Source organism: Nelusetta ayraudi, unplaced genomic scaffold (genome assembly GCF_046127955.1).
Source record: "Nelusetta ayraudi isolate G7.1 ecotype Tasmania unplaced genomic scaffold, CSIRO-AGI_Nayr_v1 ptg000135l, whole genome shotgun sequence".
In the NCBI taxonomy this organism is placed as follows: Eukaryota; Metazoa; Chordata; class Actinopteri; order Tetraodontiformes; family Monacanthidae; genus Nelusetta; species Nelusetta ayraudi.
In genome coordinates, this window is record NW_027466185.1 from 1136624 (window position 1) to 1154044 (window position 17421).

Here is a 17421-nt window from a genome sequence, read left to right on the forward strand (position 1 = left end):
AATTGAAGGTCAGGTCCTGATCAAAAATGACTCCAAGGTTCCTCACAGTAGAACTGGGTGTAGTACCAATTAGACCACATTGTCCATCAAAGGCTTTGTCCCGAAGCTCTCACGAGCCAAATATAATGACCTCAGTTTTATTGGTATTAAGCAACAGGAAATTCTGTGTCACCCAAGTTTTGACGTCACTAAGACAAGATTCCAATTTAGCCAACTGATGAGCCTCATTTGCCTTAAATGACAAGTACAACTGTGTGTCATCTGCATAAGAATGGAAACTGATGTTATGCTTTCTGATGATGTCACCAAGGGGTGACATATAGATGTTAAAAAGGAGTGGCCCAAGTACAGACCCTTGAGGGACACCATGACTAACCCTCCTACGTTCTGATGAATGATTATGAACATGAACAAACTGAAAACAGTCAGACAAGTAAGATCTAAACCAGTTTAAGGCTTGATCTTTGATGCCAATAACATCTTCTAATCTTCTAAGAAGAATGATGTGGTCAACTGTATCAAATGCTGCACTGAGATCTAGGAGGACCAGAACAGAGAGAAGACCTCTGTCAGATGCCCACAAGAGATCATTACTCACCTTAAGCAGTGCAGTTTCAGTGCTGTGACCAACTCTAAAACCTGACTGAAATGCCTCAAGCAGATTGTTGTCATTTAATAAGTCCACAAGCTGCCTGGCAACAACTTTTTCTAAAATCTTAGAGAGAAACGGAAGGTTCGAGATTGGCCTATAATTTGATAGGGCACTCCAATCCAAATTGCGTTTTTTAATCAGAGGCTTGATTACAGCCAACGTGAAAGCTTGAGCGACAAAACCTGTTGATAGAGAATGATTAATAATTCTAAGAATGACACAATTAATCAATGGGGAAACTTCCTTTAAAAGCCTGGTTGGAATTGGGTCCAACAGACTCGTGGTCGACTTAGCAGAGGAGATAAGAGAATCAAGTTCAGAGAGTCCAATTTGCTAAAAACTCTCAAGGTAAATACTGGGGTTGCTATTTTGAAAAAGATCTGCTATGCGACCAGTGGAAGACAAATAATTCTTAATCTCAGTTCTATTATCTGCCACTTTTTGCTGGAAAAAGTTCATGAAGTCATTGCTTGACAGACCAATAGGGACACAAAGCTCAACACAATTATGGCTCCTATGGATTATTTTTGTTGGCATCAATAAGAGCAGAATAGTAGGAAGTTCTACTCATACGAAAGGCCTTTTTATAGGACCTAAAGCAATCCTGCCAAGTTGTGAAGGATGAAGCCATTTTTGACAAACACCAAATTCTCTACAGCCTTCACAAATTTTGTTTTAATTTGCGAGTAGAGGTGTTAAACCAAGGGGCTGATCTATCCTGCTTTTTAATTCTTACTTTATAAGGGGCCAGATCATCCAATGTTGATTTTAAAATACCAGAAAAACAATCTGTCAAGGAGTCAAGATCAAAATCACAAATAAAAGAAGAAGAAGAAGAAGAAGAAGAAGAAGACTGCAACCGGGTGACGACTCCCAGAATAGGCTGTCCCACTGGGCTGCTGAGTGGGACTGTGATTCTCCTCCTCAGCCAGATTCTCCCAAGGCTCCTCAAAACAAACAAACAAACAAAAAAAGACAGCACACCCGGATGCCGTTAACCCCCAGAGAGGCAACGGCACCTGGGACTCAGCAGGGTGGACGTGCAGAGCAACAGCAACTCGATGTGGGACGTCGCTTCATGATTTGGCAGAGGTTGAGTCCATCACGAACTCGGGCGGGGCGGGGGGAGGCATAAACCATGTCATTGCATTGAGTAAATAAACCAAAAAAATAAAAGGAAGCGTTTCAGACAGTTATCTTGCCCCAAAAATAAGAGCCAAAACGCCTAAAGTCCTTCTGTGTTTTTATTCGATTTTTGTGCGATCTTGTTTGCCACTGGCGTCGCCAGATGGGAAATATTTAACATTCTTCATGGAGCCCTCAAACTCTTAAATGGTTTTCAGGAAGGTTCCGCTGCACGCTTCGAAACAAAGAGGTATGCAAGTCATTTGACAAGAGACATTTATGGACGGACACCATGTAAGAATATGATTTTACTGCCCTGAAACATAATAGGAAGGGGCAATAAAATGCATAAAACAATTCAGTCAGTGAAATGTAAGATTCTGTCTGACTGTTTACTTTAAATTGCATTTATTTACAGCATTTCCTGAGAGAGTTTAAGAGCAAAAGTGTCAGAAGAAGCTAAAGTCTAAAATACATTTTCATTGAGAAATGTGTTCATTTGATACAGTATTGCATCCAGGAATATGTGCATAAATTCTGTGTTTCTGATAAATATGTGAAGTGATTGGAGAAATGCCACGTAGAGACGTCCTCCGAAGGCAAAAGTAAGTCTGGACAATGTGATGATTCCAACACTTTGAGGAGACATTTTTCCAGGAAGAAAAAACATGTTGATCATAAGAAGGCCAGGACACTGGCAGCTGTTGTCAGTACTTTGCAGACGAAAAAACCTGGGAAAGTCGGGATATTTCTGAGCTCTCTGCCAGGTGTTCGCACAGGCAGGACTTTTAAAGGTGAACCATTCGGGCTGGTGACTCCTTTCTGGTGGGGTCAAAGGTCAAACCGAGTGTCCGTGTCAGGGACAGAAATCTATTTTTCCTTTTTGTTGTGTTAAAGTTAAAGTCCCACTGATTGTCACATCCCAAAGGATGCAAAATTTGTTCTCCACAGTTGACCCATCCCCTGAGGGAGCGGTGGGCAGCGGTCCGTTGCCCCTGCACTTCAAACAATCTGTTACAGTGTTAAAGATAATGGTTTAATGGGAACGGAACACAAGAAAATGGACGATTTTGGCGTGGGTGCACACGCAGAGGACGATTTGACTTCTAATAGAATCAAACCCAGACAACAATATACAAAATTCTCCTCAGCGATCCCATAGCAACAAATCACACTGACCTGTCACCAGTAGCTTGGACGGTTTTTATATTTTGCCCGGCTTTTGCCATTTGCGTTGAAATGTCAGTGGATTTGGATTTGATTTGTAGCTGCGTCACTGTGAGTCACACTGAAGTGAGTGATTCCCTTTGATTTTGTCTTCCAGAATCAACATATCGGCATCAGGCCAACATCGACGACGAGCTGGTTACCATGGAGATTTTGGACACCGCAGGCCAGGTGAGGGAAATAAACCTCCCTGTTCATCACGAGTGAGTGGTGAACAAAACTACAAAACGACTCATACCCAACGTTCCAAGGCCAGGGGGACTTTGAGAAAACTTGATAAAGAAAAAAGAAGAAAGGCCAGCAGCACTCATGTCCTCAACTCAAAAAACTTTTTAGTGCACGTCGCGCTTACAAAACACAGACCGGTTTCGACAACGTCTTCCTCAGTGTGCAACCTTAAACAGGAAGTGATGCATTTTAATAACCAACACACAAGCAGCATTAGTCAATCAATTAATCAACAACGTAAAGTCATACAAACAGAGAAAAATCAAACATGAAATACCAGATATCAGGTAATTGTCGAAACCGGTCTGTGTTTTGTAAGTGCTACATACACTAAAACGTTTTTTGGCTGTCCACCCTTGTGTTGTCTTGCGGGTCAAAAGTGACCCACTACCATGTTTAGCTGTAGAAAAAATACCTTAAACTATCTTTTTCCAACTTGAAATTTTGTGACTTTTCCTAAAGGGACCCCATCATTAGAAAAAGTGATACTTTTTTTTTGTTTAACACACACGCACATCAGAGAATTTGGATTGACGTACGACTGCATTGACAACTTGCATTTGATCTGCACCTGCACTCTTGATCTGCAGCTAACCCCTCACACCACACAAGCTCCCAAACAAAACAAAAAACAATCTCAGACACAATAAAAACAAATTCAGTATAGAGGAGCAGACCTGGGGCCCATTGCACGAAACTAGGATAAGGGATTAAGCCGGGATATGTTGGTCATCCTGGATGAATTTATCCGTGATCCGGTTGCACAAAAGTAGGATAAGTGGAAGAGCAACATGTTATGGTATAAGTTACCATGGAGATTTATTCTGTGGAGTGAACCTGCTCCAGACCAGGCTAAATTCCAGGATCTATTTAATCTCACTCTGTATTTCAGTAAACAATCACCACCAACGGAAACCAATCGTTATTCCACTCAACACTGCACATTGTTATCACTGTCACTCACTGGCATTATTTCAACGTTTGGAATCATTTAATTATATTATTTCAACTTTTGGAATCATTTAATTTCAATCATTATAGAGAAATTAGTTGAGATAATGTTGCAATCATTTGATAATTTGTTACATAACTTATACTTTACCACGCATCATGTATAAAAATACACATCCCATATAAACATGAATACACATCAAAGAGTAACACAAGGTTCTTTTTTATGGCAGTTGACGGTCCTGTCACTATGCCTCCAATAATTGATCATGCACCCTGGCTACTTGGCCAAATGGTTAGTGCGCATGAGTATCACCTGGGAGTCTGGGGTTCAAAGCCTGCCCAGGCTCTTTGCGTTTTGCCACTTTATTGAGGTTTCTATTTACACCTCACAAGCTGCAAATCGTTAGTTTATTATCGCTGTACCTTTTTTTTCAATTCAATGTCATTGTGATATCTACTACCTTAAAGAATTGATATTTCAACTGTTCCCTCTTCTCACGTTTTATTACCATAAAGTGTTTTAATATTTCTGAGAAGTTGCATTTCATGGTACATTAAGTGCATTTCTTCTAACTTTATGAATGATGCCCGAGTTTCAACTTCCAACCAATCATAGCACCAAGGTAGGATTACAGATAAAAAAACTTTCATCTCTTTTTGGGTCAAAAGGTGCATACATGAAACAAACAGACACCATCATAATTCAATTGACCTTTATTTATTTTAAGATGTGTCATGTTCTTGGAGCTGGGAGAGGAAAGGAGAATAATTATTATTACATTTTTGTTCCAGTCAGCACAGTGTGCATTGAAAGCATGACTCAGCTCTAATTCAAGTTTTTTCTTCTTCTTTTTTTTCTCTCCATTTCAAGGTTGAGTTTTCTTATTGTTTTCCTTTTTATTTTGGACTCTTATAAAATGTCTGCAGTCTTCACCTTCTTGTATTGAATGCCCAAATCAGCCAGTTGCATTTGCTGCTGTAGATGCTGGGCATACAATTGTCTGATAACGTATGAGTTCTGTTAACCCATGACAAAGCACAGTGGCAATTTTGCATAATGGAATTTACTTCCATTAATTCCCACTATGTTGCCAGGATGGCTCCCTCCATACACAACATCTGAGTCCTGTTACACAAATGAATTTTTGTGTGGGCACCAAATGATGCTAAAACAAAAGGTGAGCAGGCACCTTCTGCATACAACGTACACTTGTGTATCTTAAATATTAGTTAGGGTTACCATTTTGCAGGATGTTCTTGTATTTTATTGCAGAACTTTTTTTTAAGCTCAAACGGACATTCAGTGAAGTTGCCTATTTATCATTGTTACGGTTTTTTGGAGCTACATTTACACAATTTTACTAACATCTGCAATAAATTCCACCTACAATTTCAACTGGTTCGTAGTCGGAGTACGACTTCGTTTTCAGATATTATTATTATTATTATTATTATTATTATTATTATCATTATTATTATTAACTATTATGATCGTAATTGCGATTGTTCCAGCGGAGGAGCGAGTTCGTATTTGTGCACTTCCTACTCATTCAGACGGTCTGCGATTTTTCGCCACGCTTTTCTCTCTGTTTTAACGCTGTGGTGGTGTTCTGCTTGGTGGTGCTCCTTGTGACATCACTTGTGGGGCCAGTCCATTTAAACTCTTAAAAACAACTTTTAGGAAGGAAAACTTCATAAAATTGGAAAAAGTAAAAAAAAAATATATTTTTCAATGATTTTGCAATGGTGCCATTTTGGGATTTCTGGTCTAAAAATTTCAAAGCTTGTTTGTAAAGTGAAAACAAAGGTCTGATAAATAAGTCATTGGCTTAGCCCCATGCAGCAATGCAGTAGGACAAATGTGACAGAACCATGGCATGCTGACACATGCTGACACAAGTGGCTGACACTAAGTAGTTTGAACTGTTTTTACGGTTTTGGATAACTTCTTTAGGTGAGTGTCAAACTTAAGTTGTGGATCTAGTGTTATACCTAAATATTTAAACTCATTTACCACCTCAATTTCTTTATTATCAGCGGTGATGTGAAATTTATCAAGGACTGTCCTTCTTATTGAAAAGCACATTGATACACATTGTTTTTTGTGCTTAAGTGTAAGATGATTTCTTTGTAACCATTTTCAGTGTCCGTACAAACGGGAGGCAAATAATTTATATATAAACAAAAAAAGAATAGGACCTAAAACTTATCCCTGTGGCAGACCAGTCTCACTGTACAGAGGAGATGTTTTCAAATTCTGTAATTGAACACACTGTTGTCAATATTCCAAATATGAGCTCAGCCAAGTGACAGCAAGAACAGAAAAATGAAATTGGTGTCTTAATTTACTGAAAAGTATCTCATGGTTTACCGTGTTGAATGCTTTCTTCAAATCCAAGAACACTGCTCCACCCACATTTCTATTGTCAAGTGGACATTTTATTCTCTCAACAAAATGACACAATGCCGTCTCAGTTGAACATTTTTTGTGAAAACCAAATTGCTTAGAATGATAGAACTGATTAAGTTGATTTAAGATAGATGATTAACTGATTTGCAATGACCTTTTCAAGTACTTTTGACATTACAGGGAGAATTGATATCGGTCTATAATTACTGGCATCAGTTAATGTACCAGATTTATATATTTGGGTGATAATAGCCATTTTAAAGCTTTGTGGGAATTTCCCTTTTTTGATAGACATTTTTTTTAAATGAGGTAATGGGCTAATCAAAATGGCAATGTATTTTTTTTTTTTAGAAATAAGGCATCAAATCCATATATGTCCTTTGCCTTTGAATTGTTTAACTGCATTATGATTTTTTGAATTTTAATGTGGTCAGTCTGTTTGATGTTAAAATAGGAGGCCTGACCATTGGTTGTACCGCTTACATTTTGTAATTGTTGAGAATCTCAGTTGAGTTCATCTGTATTGACAGGTTTTTGGAAGTTTGATGTAAGTTCATTGACAGATTGTATGAAATATGTATTTAATTAATTTGCTGTTTCCTTGGTGTTAGAATCATTCCTTTAATATTGAGTTCCTTTATTCCACCATGGTACTTTGACTTACGGTTAAAGATTGTATTCATACGTTTCCAAAGCTATGAACTGTTCCCACCTGAATCATTTATTAGTTGAATGAAACAATTTGTCTTTGCCTTTCTTACTTCAGTTACAACCTGGTTTCGGTAGAGGGAGGTGTGATGGTGCCGGTGCTTAAGTCTTGAACACAGGAGTTGGGTTAGAGTCTTTTTGTCGAGAGGACCTCCTACTCTGCTTGATTTCTTGTGAGATAATCAGACTTCCTTCAGTGATTGAGTCCAGCTGAGGAACTAGGTGGAAGCAGTCATTTGCACCTTTTGGAATCAGTGAGGATTCCAGCAATCCAACAATCAGCTGAGTGTCCATACCTTGGCAAGTGGTAGTTCATGTTGTTACTGTGTGGCCAATGTTGTTAGTTCAGATGGATATCACCACTTAGTAACAGCATGAATAATAAAATGTATAAAATACACATTTTATTTTTCCCTCTGTTATGTTATTGTTTGGTCTTGTTACCTCCGTACAGATAACCCATTTGCCAGTATAGTATATAAATGATCAAATGTCCATGTCCAAAAAAGTTAAGCTTGGAAACATCCAGTATATATTGTGACTGACAGACCGAGCTGTACCGTACCGACTTAAGCTGGCACCAACCGTGTACCAGTGGAAACACACCCAAGTCACCGGTTTGCACAACACCGATTCATTTTCCCGTCGCAGCCTCTTCTGTGTGGCTGAAAGTATTTTTCTCTTTTGTGATTAAAGTTTGTGCAACCTCCGGTTAATATTTGGACTGTGACATGTTTATTTCATGGCTTAGTGCAGTGGTGCCCAACCCCCGAGCCGCGGACCGATACCGGTTCATGGGTCATTTGGTACTGGGCCGCACAGAAAGAATAACTAACTTTTGTTAAATTAATTCTGTTTATCATCTGAATCTGAACAATTTTATTTTGAAAAATTACCGGATTCTCTTGGATACATATGTCTCAACTCTTGACGCATGTCAAGGCGCTTTTCTCTCTCACATGACACGTTACCACTGGATTAAACTCATGAGCTAGTAAGCTAGTGAGCAACATGAGTGAAAACCAATGTCTTTGGAGAGCCAATGACCAGACAGAGCCAATGACTTCCAAAAAAAGAAAGCAACATTTAACAGACAAGGAGTCCTACCACTAGCACAGATTTTATCTCGACAGAAGATTCCTACGCAACAAGCCCACTCTGCTTAACATGCGGCAACCGGCTCTCTAATGAGGCAATGAAGCCTTCAAAACTGCTTCGCCACTCAGAGACCAAGCACCCTGCATTAAAAAACTAGCAGCCTTTGGAGTATTGAGAAAGAAAAAAGCGTGTTACTCATGTTATGAAACCTTTGTTTTTTCTCAAACTTGGCCATCAGTTTAGATCGATGGCGCTTTTAGGAGGGATGGTAATTTCCTGTGGCCTGACGGGAGGCGATGCGGGGGTCCCGTAAGGCGAGGCAGAGCTTGCTGAAGCCCCTTTGGGGAAACAAAGAGAAATGTGCTGCACTGGTGCAACGCCAGTGGCCGATTTCCCTTGCGACACTCGAGCCAAGTCGTCCCTTGGTCGGACTCCTGCGCCACTCCGTTTCCAGCGGGCACGGGCGGGTATGTTTTCAGACCCGTCTGAACATCAGGGGCCCCGCCGCCTCTCATGATGTTCGAAGCCGGAGTCGTCTCGTCAAAAGCTCGTAAATTCCCGGGTTCAAAAGCAGGTTAGGTACACAGGCGGCGAGAAAAAAATGAAAAAGAAACTATATTGTGCATCTCCGGAGCAACGCTGCCTTCTCCTCCTTAGCCGGTGGCATTGAGATCAGGGTCCTAGCCGTGCCTTCACGCGGGCAGCTCGTAATTTAAAAAAGTCTGCCTCAAGAGCGATGTTGTGGAGCGGCGACCCAGCCGAGCACCCCTGCTCCAACACGATGGAATTAGGATCACATGCCTGAACGCTGACGTCGGTCGGACGGCGGCTGAATTAAGTCCACGGCCCGGGCAGGTATGAGAGCTCCAGAACAGTTTCTAGTGGAGAAACCGGCTGCAGGCATGACAAAACAGGGCGGTCGCACACTTTATCTGCTGGCGTTAAAGCAGTTGTTCCGTGAGGAGATGAGACGAGCATGTTGAAAAAGTTGAAAGCCATGATTTCTTAGGGATTTGTCATTCAGTTTTTCTTGCAGTTGGTCATCTATTAAATTAAATTTGTACAGAACATCCATGCGATTTTGTTGTTGTCATGGCAATGTAAAGACAATACAAACAAATAAAAATGCTGGTTGAAATGCAGGTTTTAATTGTCTTTCTAGGCCAGCCTGGGTTAAACTGATGTCGTTGTCCAGCGATTTAAGGGTTGCATAAAGACTCTTCTAAATCTCGGGCCTCTATACAGAAAAATTTATTTCGAATTTATTTTTTTATTTTTTTATTTTAGAGATACTGCTCTACTTTTGTCACGATCCGTAGCAGGGAACATGACAAAAAACAGTTGGTCACACGTGGCTGAGATAATCAACATAACTGTATTTAATAAATCAGGGTGTAAGTAAAAATAAACTAGTCTCACCAGACACAATCTACAACACAAAACCAAGAATAGGCCCCAAACAAAAAATGCTCTGGTAAAAGTAAGAAAAAGCAAAGGTTCTTAAATGTACTGAATTATTATTATTATTATTATTATTATTATTATTATTATTATTATTATTATTATTATTATTATTATTTATTTATTTATTTTTTGGGGGGGTATTTTATGAAACAATAGATACATTCATTATTTTGCAAAAATGAAAAAGTTGTTTCAGAATAATTTCTGTGAGCCCAAAGCTGAGGTGCTCTAAAATATGATCCACTTTTATATTGGGCGATACAAAAGCATAGATCAAATAGTTCCACTTCAAGCAACAACAAATTAGATAATTAGATACGTAATTTGTATCCTCTAAACACTTTTCAACATAAAATTGATGAGACAAGCATGCATTTTTCCAATGTAAGGAGTAGAAAGTACAGATATTTGTGTACAAATGGAGGGAATAAACGTTAAAAGTTGTCAGAAAAAGAAATACTCAATATTCAATACTCAATATATATATTTATATTATTTATATTAACATATATCTATACACACACACACACACACACACACACACACATGTAATGTAGTAGTTCCACTTCAAGACAAATTACAGAATTTATATCTTATAAACACTTTTAAACACAAATGTCATGAGCGTGTTTTTCCAATGTAAGAAATAACAAGTACAGATCTTTGTGTACAAATGTACTGGGTAAAAGTGAAAAGTTGTCAGAAAAAGTAAAGAAAAGTAAAGTACAGATACCTGAAAAATGTATTCAAGTGCAGTGACAGTAGTATTTGTACTTTGTCGCTCACCCATCTCCGCCCTCTCTTCTAGGAGGATGTCCAGCAGAAGGAGGGCCACATGCGCTGGGGTGACGGGTTCGTCCTCGTGTACGACATCACTGACCGCGGCAGCTTCCAGGAGGTGGCGCCGCTGCGCAGCCTCCTGGAGGAGGTGAAGAGGCCCAAGAACGTGCCGCTGGTGCTGGTGGGGAACAAGTCGGACCTGGAGCACGCGCGGCAAGTGGCCACCGAGGAGGGCGAGCGGTTGGCGGCCGAGATGGCATGCGCCTTCTACGAGTGCTCAGCATGTGCCAGCGAGGGTGGGGTCGGTGTGGCCGAGGCCTTCCACGAGTTGTGCCGTGAGGTGCGGCGGCGCAAGACGGTGCAGGGCAAGGCCCGGCGCCGCAGCTCTACCACACACGTCAAGCAGGCCATCAACAAGATGCTGACCAAGATCAGCAGCTAGGGAAGAGGAGGGTGGGGGGCAGAAGGATTGGAGAGAACCAGGAAATGTACTGTATGTCGGGTAAATGTTTCAAGCAATGTTTTTATCGGCTCTCAAGGAGAATCGAAAAGACTCTTTGCATTCCTCAAGGGCTCCTTGACAATTTTCCGTCGAGAGCTGAAGAAGAAGAGAAACAAGAAAATCTTCGAACACTGGATGACCATCCAGGAGGGACTGAAGAACATGACCACTACCAAAAGAATTACCTGGATGACTGGTAAAATGAGGTTCTTTCTCGCTTGAAAAGCGACGCAAAGTAAAGACGCAATTATGTTTCCTGGAGTGCTGCTGCTGCTGCTGTGTCTCGGCTTTGTACCGGTTCAGCATGGCCTGCAGAGTGCAGTGCAGTCGTCGAAATGTACCTTTTTTCCCTTTTGTCTGTGTATGTGTGGGCCACAGGTTTAATTTAAAAAAAAAAAATCATTTTTAAAAAAGATTTTTAAAACAATGGAGACGTCAACTACTGACCCATGTTGTAAAAAGTCACGTTCCACCACTTCTTCATCTTAGGCTTCATTTCCAAGTTTCCAATAATAACCACCTCTGAGGAGCGCGGACGCCTGCGGACTCACCGTCAAAATGTCACATTTACATAGTGACTCACAGGAAGTGCATTTATATGCCATTTGGTCTGTATCCAAGAGGTGTTCATAGACCTGTATATATATGTACAGTATATATTAAAAAAAACACACAAAAAAAAACATATTGACCTTCTGCCAAATTATTTCCGCATAAAGAATAATGTGCCAAGCCTTCCAGACTGTATTTCCACGACCTTTAACTTTGGAACTGCTGCCAACTAGCTCGTTGGTGACTTCATCCATTTACAAGCGTGTGGTTTCCCAAGACAATTGTTTCCCTATGAGTGACAGATGATTGTTTCGATGCTTAATTAGATTTCTCAATTAGTTTGTAAAAAGTGCAAAATGAACTGCACAATTAAAATTTGTTGGTACTCTCATAAGGCCTTTTCTCTGTGTCTTTTCAACATTTGACAAAACTCTCTCTAGCACACTTTATTTTCTGCCATTATTTCAAATGTGGCTGTGCTCACATCCACACTGAAATGTCTGTCCACAAACATACCCGAGATTGTATCATTGTACACAGTCAGACAAAATAATGTATCCACACATTAGAAAAACAAAGACTTGCATAAATATTTATTTTGTATCAGTACTTCTATAGATATAGATACTTGTAGAGGCCAAAGGTAAATTGTGATGTCTGAATAAATTTAGTATTGAAATATTTATGCAAGTTTTTCTTTTCCTGATGTGTGCATAAATTATTTTTGCTGACTCTGCACTTGAGCGAACACTTTTACCAAGAGGGTGGGCTTAAAAACAGTCGACTTTTCCCTTTGAAACATGACACTGTAGTGACCTACAAAGGTGGGAAGGGGAAAGACATTCACCTGGTTGGCGGGGTACTTAAGTGGGCGTGATGGGGGCGGATATTTTGGTGTTTGATGTTCCGGGTTCCACGTAGCGCGGTGTTTTCGAATGTGTTGGAAGTGTGGAGAATAAACGCTTCAACCTTCTGCCTTCACTTCTGGGTCTCACTCTCCGCACCTCCACAACACATTTTCGTGACGGCGAAACACTTGCACGTGTATTTGCTTGCTGATGCCACGATGTCACCATTGCTCAAGGTAAATCAGCAGTTTTCGGACAGACTGCCGCACTTCCTACTTACTTGGTTTTCAGCTCTTCTGCAAAAAAACAAGACATTTTCTCTTTATTGGGCTGGGGCAGGTCAAAAAAACATAATGGTATGTTTTTTGTTTGATTTTACAAATGGTGAAATATTTATTTTTAACAGTTTATATGGATATACATATTACACTCATAATTATAAGAAAATTGTCTCAGTGATCTAATGTTGGTAACGTTCTTGAAATGTGTTCCAGCGTGTGTTACTGTTTATTGGGGTCTCTGTTAAAAGGTCCCTTTAAGGAGGTGCGGGGTGTTCCTGGGAAAAGGGGCGTGCACACGGGTTGGAGGGAGTTCAAGGAAGTTGAGAGAGAGAGACATGTCTAGTCTCCGGTTCCGATTGGTGGGTTAACCAAGAAAAGACCGCATTCGAGGCTGTTCGGAGCTACAATAAAGCCAGCTGTCAAACCCGCAACAACACCTGGTTATTGACAAACACCACAACGTCACAATACATTAAGTAAACGTGTAACCTGTGTGCGCCTTGACACAGACATCATGAAAGCGCTGGGCGGCACCACAACAACAACAAACGGAGGAGAAAGATTAGCGAGTTTTAGGACTAGTTGGGCTATAGTTATTATCTTAGGCTGCCATATTCTATAGTTGGACGATAGTTATTATCTTAGCCTGCTATATTCTATAGTTGGACGATAGTTATTATCTTAGGCTGCCATATTCTATAGTTGGACGATAGTTATTATCTTAGCCTGCTATATTCTATAGTTGGATGATAGTTATTATCTTAGCCTGCTATATTCTATAGTTGGACGATAGTTATTATCTTAGCCTGCTATATTCTATAGTTGGACGATAGTTATTATCTTAGCCTGCTATATTCTATAGTTGGACGATAGTTATTATCTTAGCCTGCTATATTCTATAGTTGGACGATAGTTATTATCTTAGGCTGCTATATTCTACAGTTGGACGATAGTTATTATCTTAGCCTGCTATATTCTATAGTTGGACGATAGTTATTATCTTAGCCTGCTATATTCTATAGTTGGATGATAGTTATTATCTTAGCCTGCTATATTCTACAGTTGGACGATAGTTATTATCTTAGCCTGCTATATTCTATAGTTGGATGATAGTTATTATCTTAGCCTGCTATATTCTACAGTTGGACGATAGTTATTATCTTAGCCTGCTATATTCTATAGTTGGACGATAGTTATTATCTTAGCCTGCTATATTCTATAGTTGGACGATAGTTATTATCTATATTCTACTTTTCCCAAAGAGAGACGCTCAGGTTAATGTAGTAAATGTGTTATGTTATTGTATTCTGTTTGTTGTTGTTACTTGCACTTGGATCTTGGAAGTTTGCAGCCACCTTTTTTTGTTCCGTCTTTCGTGTTCCATTACATATTGGTCTATTTGATGACAGCGGGGCTGAAGGGGGTTGTGATAATGGACACGGTTGTGCGCGGCGGGCTGGGAGAGTCAAGAAGCCACACACCGCCGGTGTAGTGTGGATCCACTTACACACCTTGCGCTTTTTGATAAAGTTTTGTGACTTTGCCATTGTATATATAGATAAGAATATACATAGAACAAGGGTCTTGCTTCCAAATATTACACACTCAACCTTTAAAGGAGGCTGGACATAAAGCAAAAGTGTAATATTTGATTATTTGTGTTGGGGGGAGAGAGGAGGGTTGCAGCTCTGAAAAACTCCTCAATGGGTGGCTTTGTGCCTGACTCGTACTCCCCTACTCTGGGAGCAGTTGTTGTGGGAGTTGACCCTCCCCAACGCTGCTAATAACATCTTCGAAAAACAGAGCGAACGTAATTCTCACCCGATGTCCCGTACATCCTGTTTGGAGAAGTGATCACGGGAAGAATCAGTACTGCATTTATTTCCATGCGACCACTTAAAAGATGAATGAATAAATATATATATAAAATGATAAACGTTTTGGCCAAAATTTTTGCAAAGCGCCAGACTAGAAGGCGAGAGTGTGTTTTCCACATTCGCCTCTCCTGAATATTTACTTTTCATTATCTTGACTCGCGGGGGAGGGGTAGGGGGCAGAGGAGGCTTTGCGGAGCTCCTGATGAGAAAGTTAAATTCGGCTCTGCAGCAAAGAAAATGAAAAAAAAAAAAAAAAAGAAGAAGAAGATGGTGATCAGGTTCTCACAACATCAACATCATAATAATGTGCAATCACAGAAAAAGTGAATTTAAACAAGCAATTTTATTCTCCTCATTCCATTTTGTAGTGATGAAAGGTCTAAAAAAACATGAATAGACATAAAATTAATCAATCACTAACTGCACCATGTGTCTTTGTTTTCCTTTAATATGTAGCATATCTTTATCTTTTTTCCCCTTCTTGCAAATAACTTTGCTTCAAATGTTACTGAAATAAAGGATAGATGGTATTTCAATATTTGGATTGGACTGCGTGTTAAAGGGATAATTCAACCACTTCTTACTTTGCACATGGAGGCTGAAGTGACGTTTTAAATTTGAGTCAACTGACTTATTTAAAAGGCTGTTACTGTTTTATTTATTATGATACAATTGGGGGAGAGCTCTCGTCTCTTCATCCACTGCCCGAACGGCACAGGCCACGCAAAGCTGAACTTTTGCTACACTGCGGTTCAATCAGCAAACCTGTCTGCCTGATTCGAAAAAAAAAGGTAACGTAGAACTTGAAAAGCTGGCGTCGGAATTTTGTTTGCGATTTTCAAGGAAGCCGATCCAACTACACCTTCTTAATGACCACTTGAAGAGTTTTACGGCAGATTCAACAGAGTGGAAGATTTCAATCTTGCATCTCTGGCCTCCTTTTCCCCGCTACAGCAACTGTGAAGCATCGCTGTTGCCAGGGCGACCAATCCCTTTTTTTCCCCCTTGTTTTAAAGAGGCTCTCTATGGTGACCAAGGTGCTTGTTTTGTGCTGCGCTTCAAACTGGGAGGGCGGGTTTTTAAATCATTTGCATGTAAACCCGTCTATGCCCACGCATTTTACTCATCCAAGGTGAATAAATGCAACGACGTGACAAAACCCCTTTTAAAGCATGCGGCCGTAGAAACCAGGCTGAATTAAAAACAGAGCAAGGGTGCTTTTAATACACAAGCGCTACACTTTCCCCTTTAAAACCCAAATTCCCCTTTATTGTTTCAAGCTTCTACCTGCAGAAACCTAAGAGGACACTGAGTCACCTGAAGGAACTGCAATCCCAGAATAAAAAAAAATAATAGTAATAATAAAAAAGGCTTTCATCGGATCAAACAGTTGGAATGTGAGGGGCAACTACGTAACTGAATCGTGTCTCTCTCTGTGTCTCTCTGTAAAGTTTGGCCTTCGGTTTGTTGTTGCATAACACAAGGCCGACGAACGCGTCGAGGAGTTTGTTTCCCTTTCGCGAGCAGGTAGAAACAGTACGAAGGAGGTTTTGACATTCTGAGCAACAACCTCGTTGCTTGACTTGGCGGTACACGCAAAAGACTTCAAACAGTGCATTGAAATGAAGGAGTTTCTAAATGGCACGAGGCAGACCCTCACACAAAACACAGGAGTCTTGTGCGAATGCAAAGGTCACACATGAAATCCAACTTACAAAACACTCAAAATTGAGGTAAATTTACAAAAACACTGGAGTGCATTTTTTTTTAAAGGATGTTCTAAACACAGAGCTAAATCTGCTCCAACAACAGTGTCCAGGATGGGAAAAATATATATATATATACGTATATGGAACCTTTAAAAAAAGAAAAACCTGCACACTGCTGCTTCCCATTCACTGGACTCAACTTCCATTCTCTCAGTTAAACCAGAAGAGGATGACGCCCTCTCCTGGTTTAAATGAGGTACTGAGCCGAGGAGGACAAGCTGGTACTGCAAGCATGTGATGCACAGACAGCAGAGCAGCATGCGCACGTGTTCCTACAGGCGAGGTGGCTGCAGACACGCAGGAGCCTGTGGCAGATGAGGGATATGACATTCCACCATAAAAAAAAAAAAAAGCGGAGAAGAGAGAGAGAAAACAAAACAAGGCAAGAAATCACGGCTGGCAGCAGATTAGCATCAGGCTGCCAGCCGTGAGGTATGCAACACGTGTTCCACGGTTGAGGGGAAACCGCAAGAGGAGCAGCGGGCCTTAGGGAGTGGCCGGAGGTCAAAGATCGACTGAGGTTTTTTTCATTCAGAAAGCTGATTGAAGTTTATTAGAAGCTGACAAGAGTTTTCGGCCTTCTGAGGCTGAACGAAACCCATGTATGTGAGGCAAAGCGTGGTCATGGCTTTCACTAATTTTAACAGAGATAGGAGTGTTGTCTTGCTGATGCACAACATTTCCTCTATGAAGATGTGGAGAAAGGGTAATTCACTCACCCAGGGTTTAAGAGACCTGAACCAGTAGCTGAACCACTGAGAACCACTCTCAATTATCATTATCATCGTCTGCTTTTTATTCATGTTTGTCAAAAACAGAAATTTGTTGCTTGGAGTCCGAAAAAAGCAACAGGATTGGAGCACAAGTTTAGCCCCAGCTAGCTAAAACACCGTGGGGAGATGGTCATCCAAAGGGCGAATCGCAGCTAAGACTGCACCACACTTTG

The 17421-nt window shown here is 40.5% G+C and overlaps 1 protein-coding gene across 2 annotated transcripts in view; it reads left to right on the plus strand.

Moving 5' to 3' along the window:
* rerg (RAS-like, estrogen-regulated, growth inhibitor) overlaps positions 1–12673 on the plus strand; it is a 54471-nt gene extending 41798 nt beyond the window's left edge. For both annotated transcript variants that reach the window (XM_076011556.1, XM_076011557.1), the window contains exons 4-5: positions 3102–3175; positions 10675–12673. In XM_076011556.1, the coding sequence (XP_075867671.1) occupies positions 3102–3175; positions 10675–11088 (488 nt within the window). In that variant the 3' untranslated portion in view covers positions 11089–12673. The remainder of the gene's footprint in view (positions 1–3101; positions 3176–10674) is intronic.
* The last annotated feature ends 4748 nt before the right edge of the window (positions 12674–17421 follow it).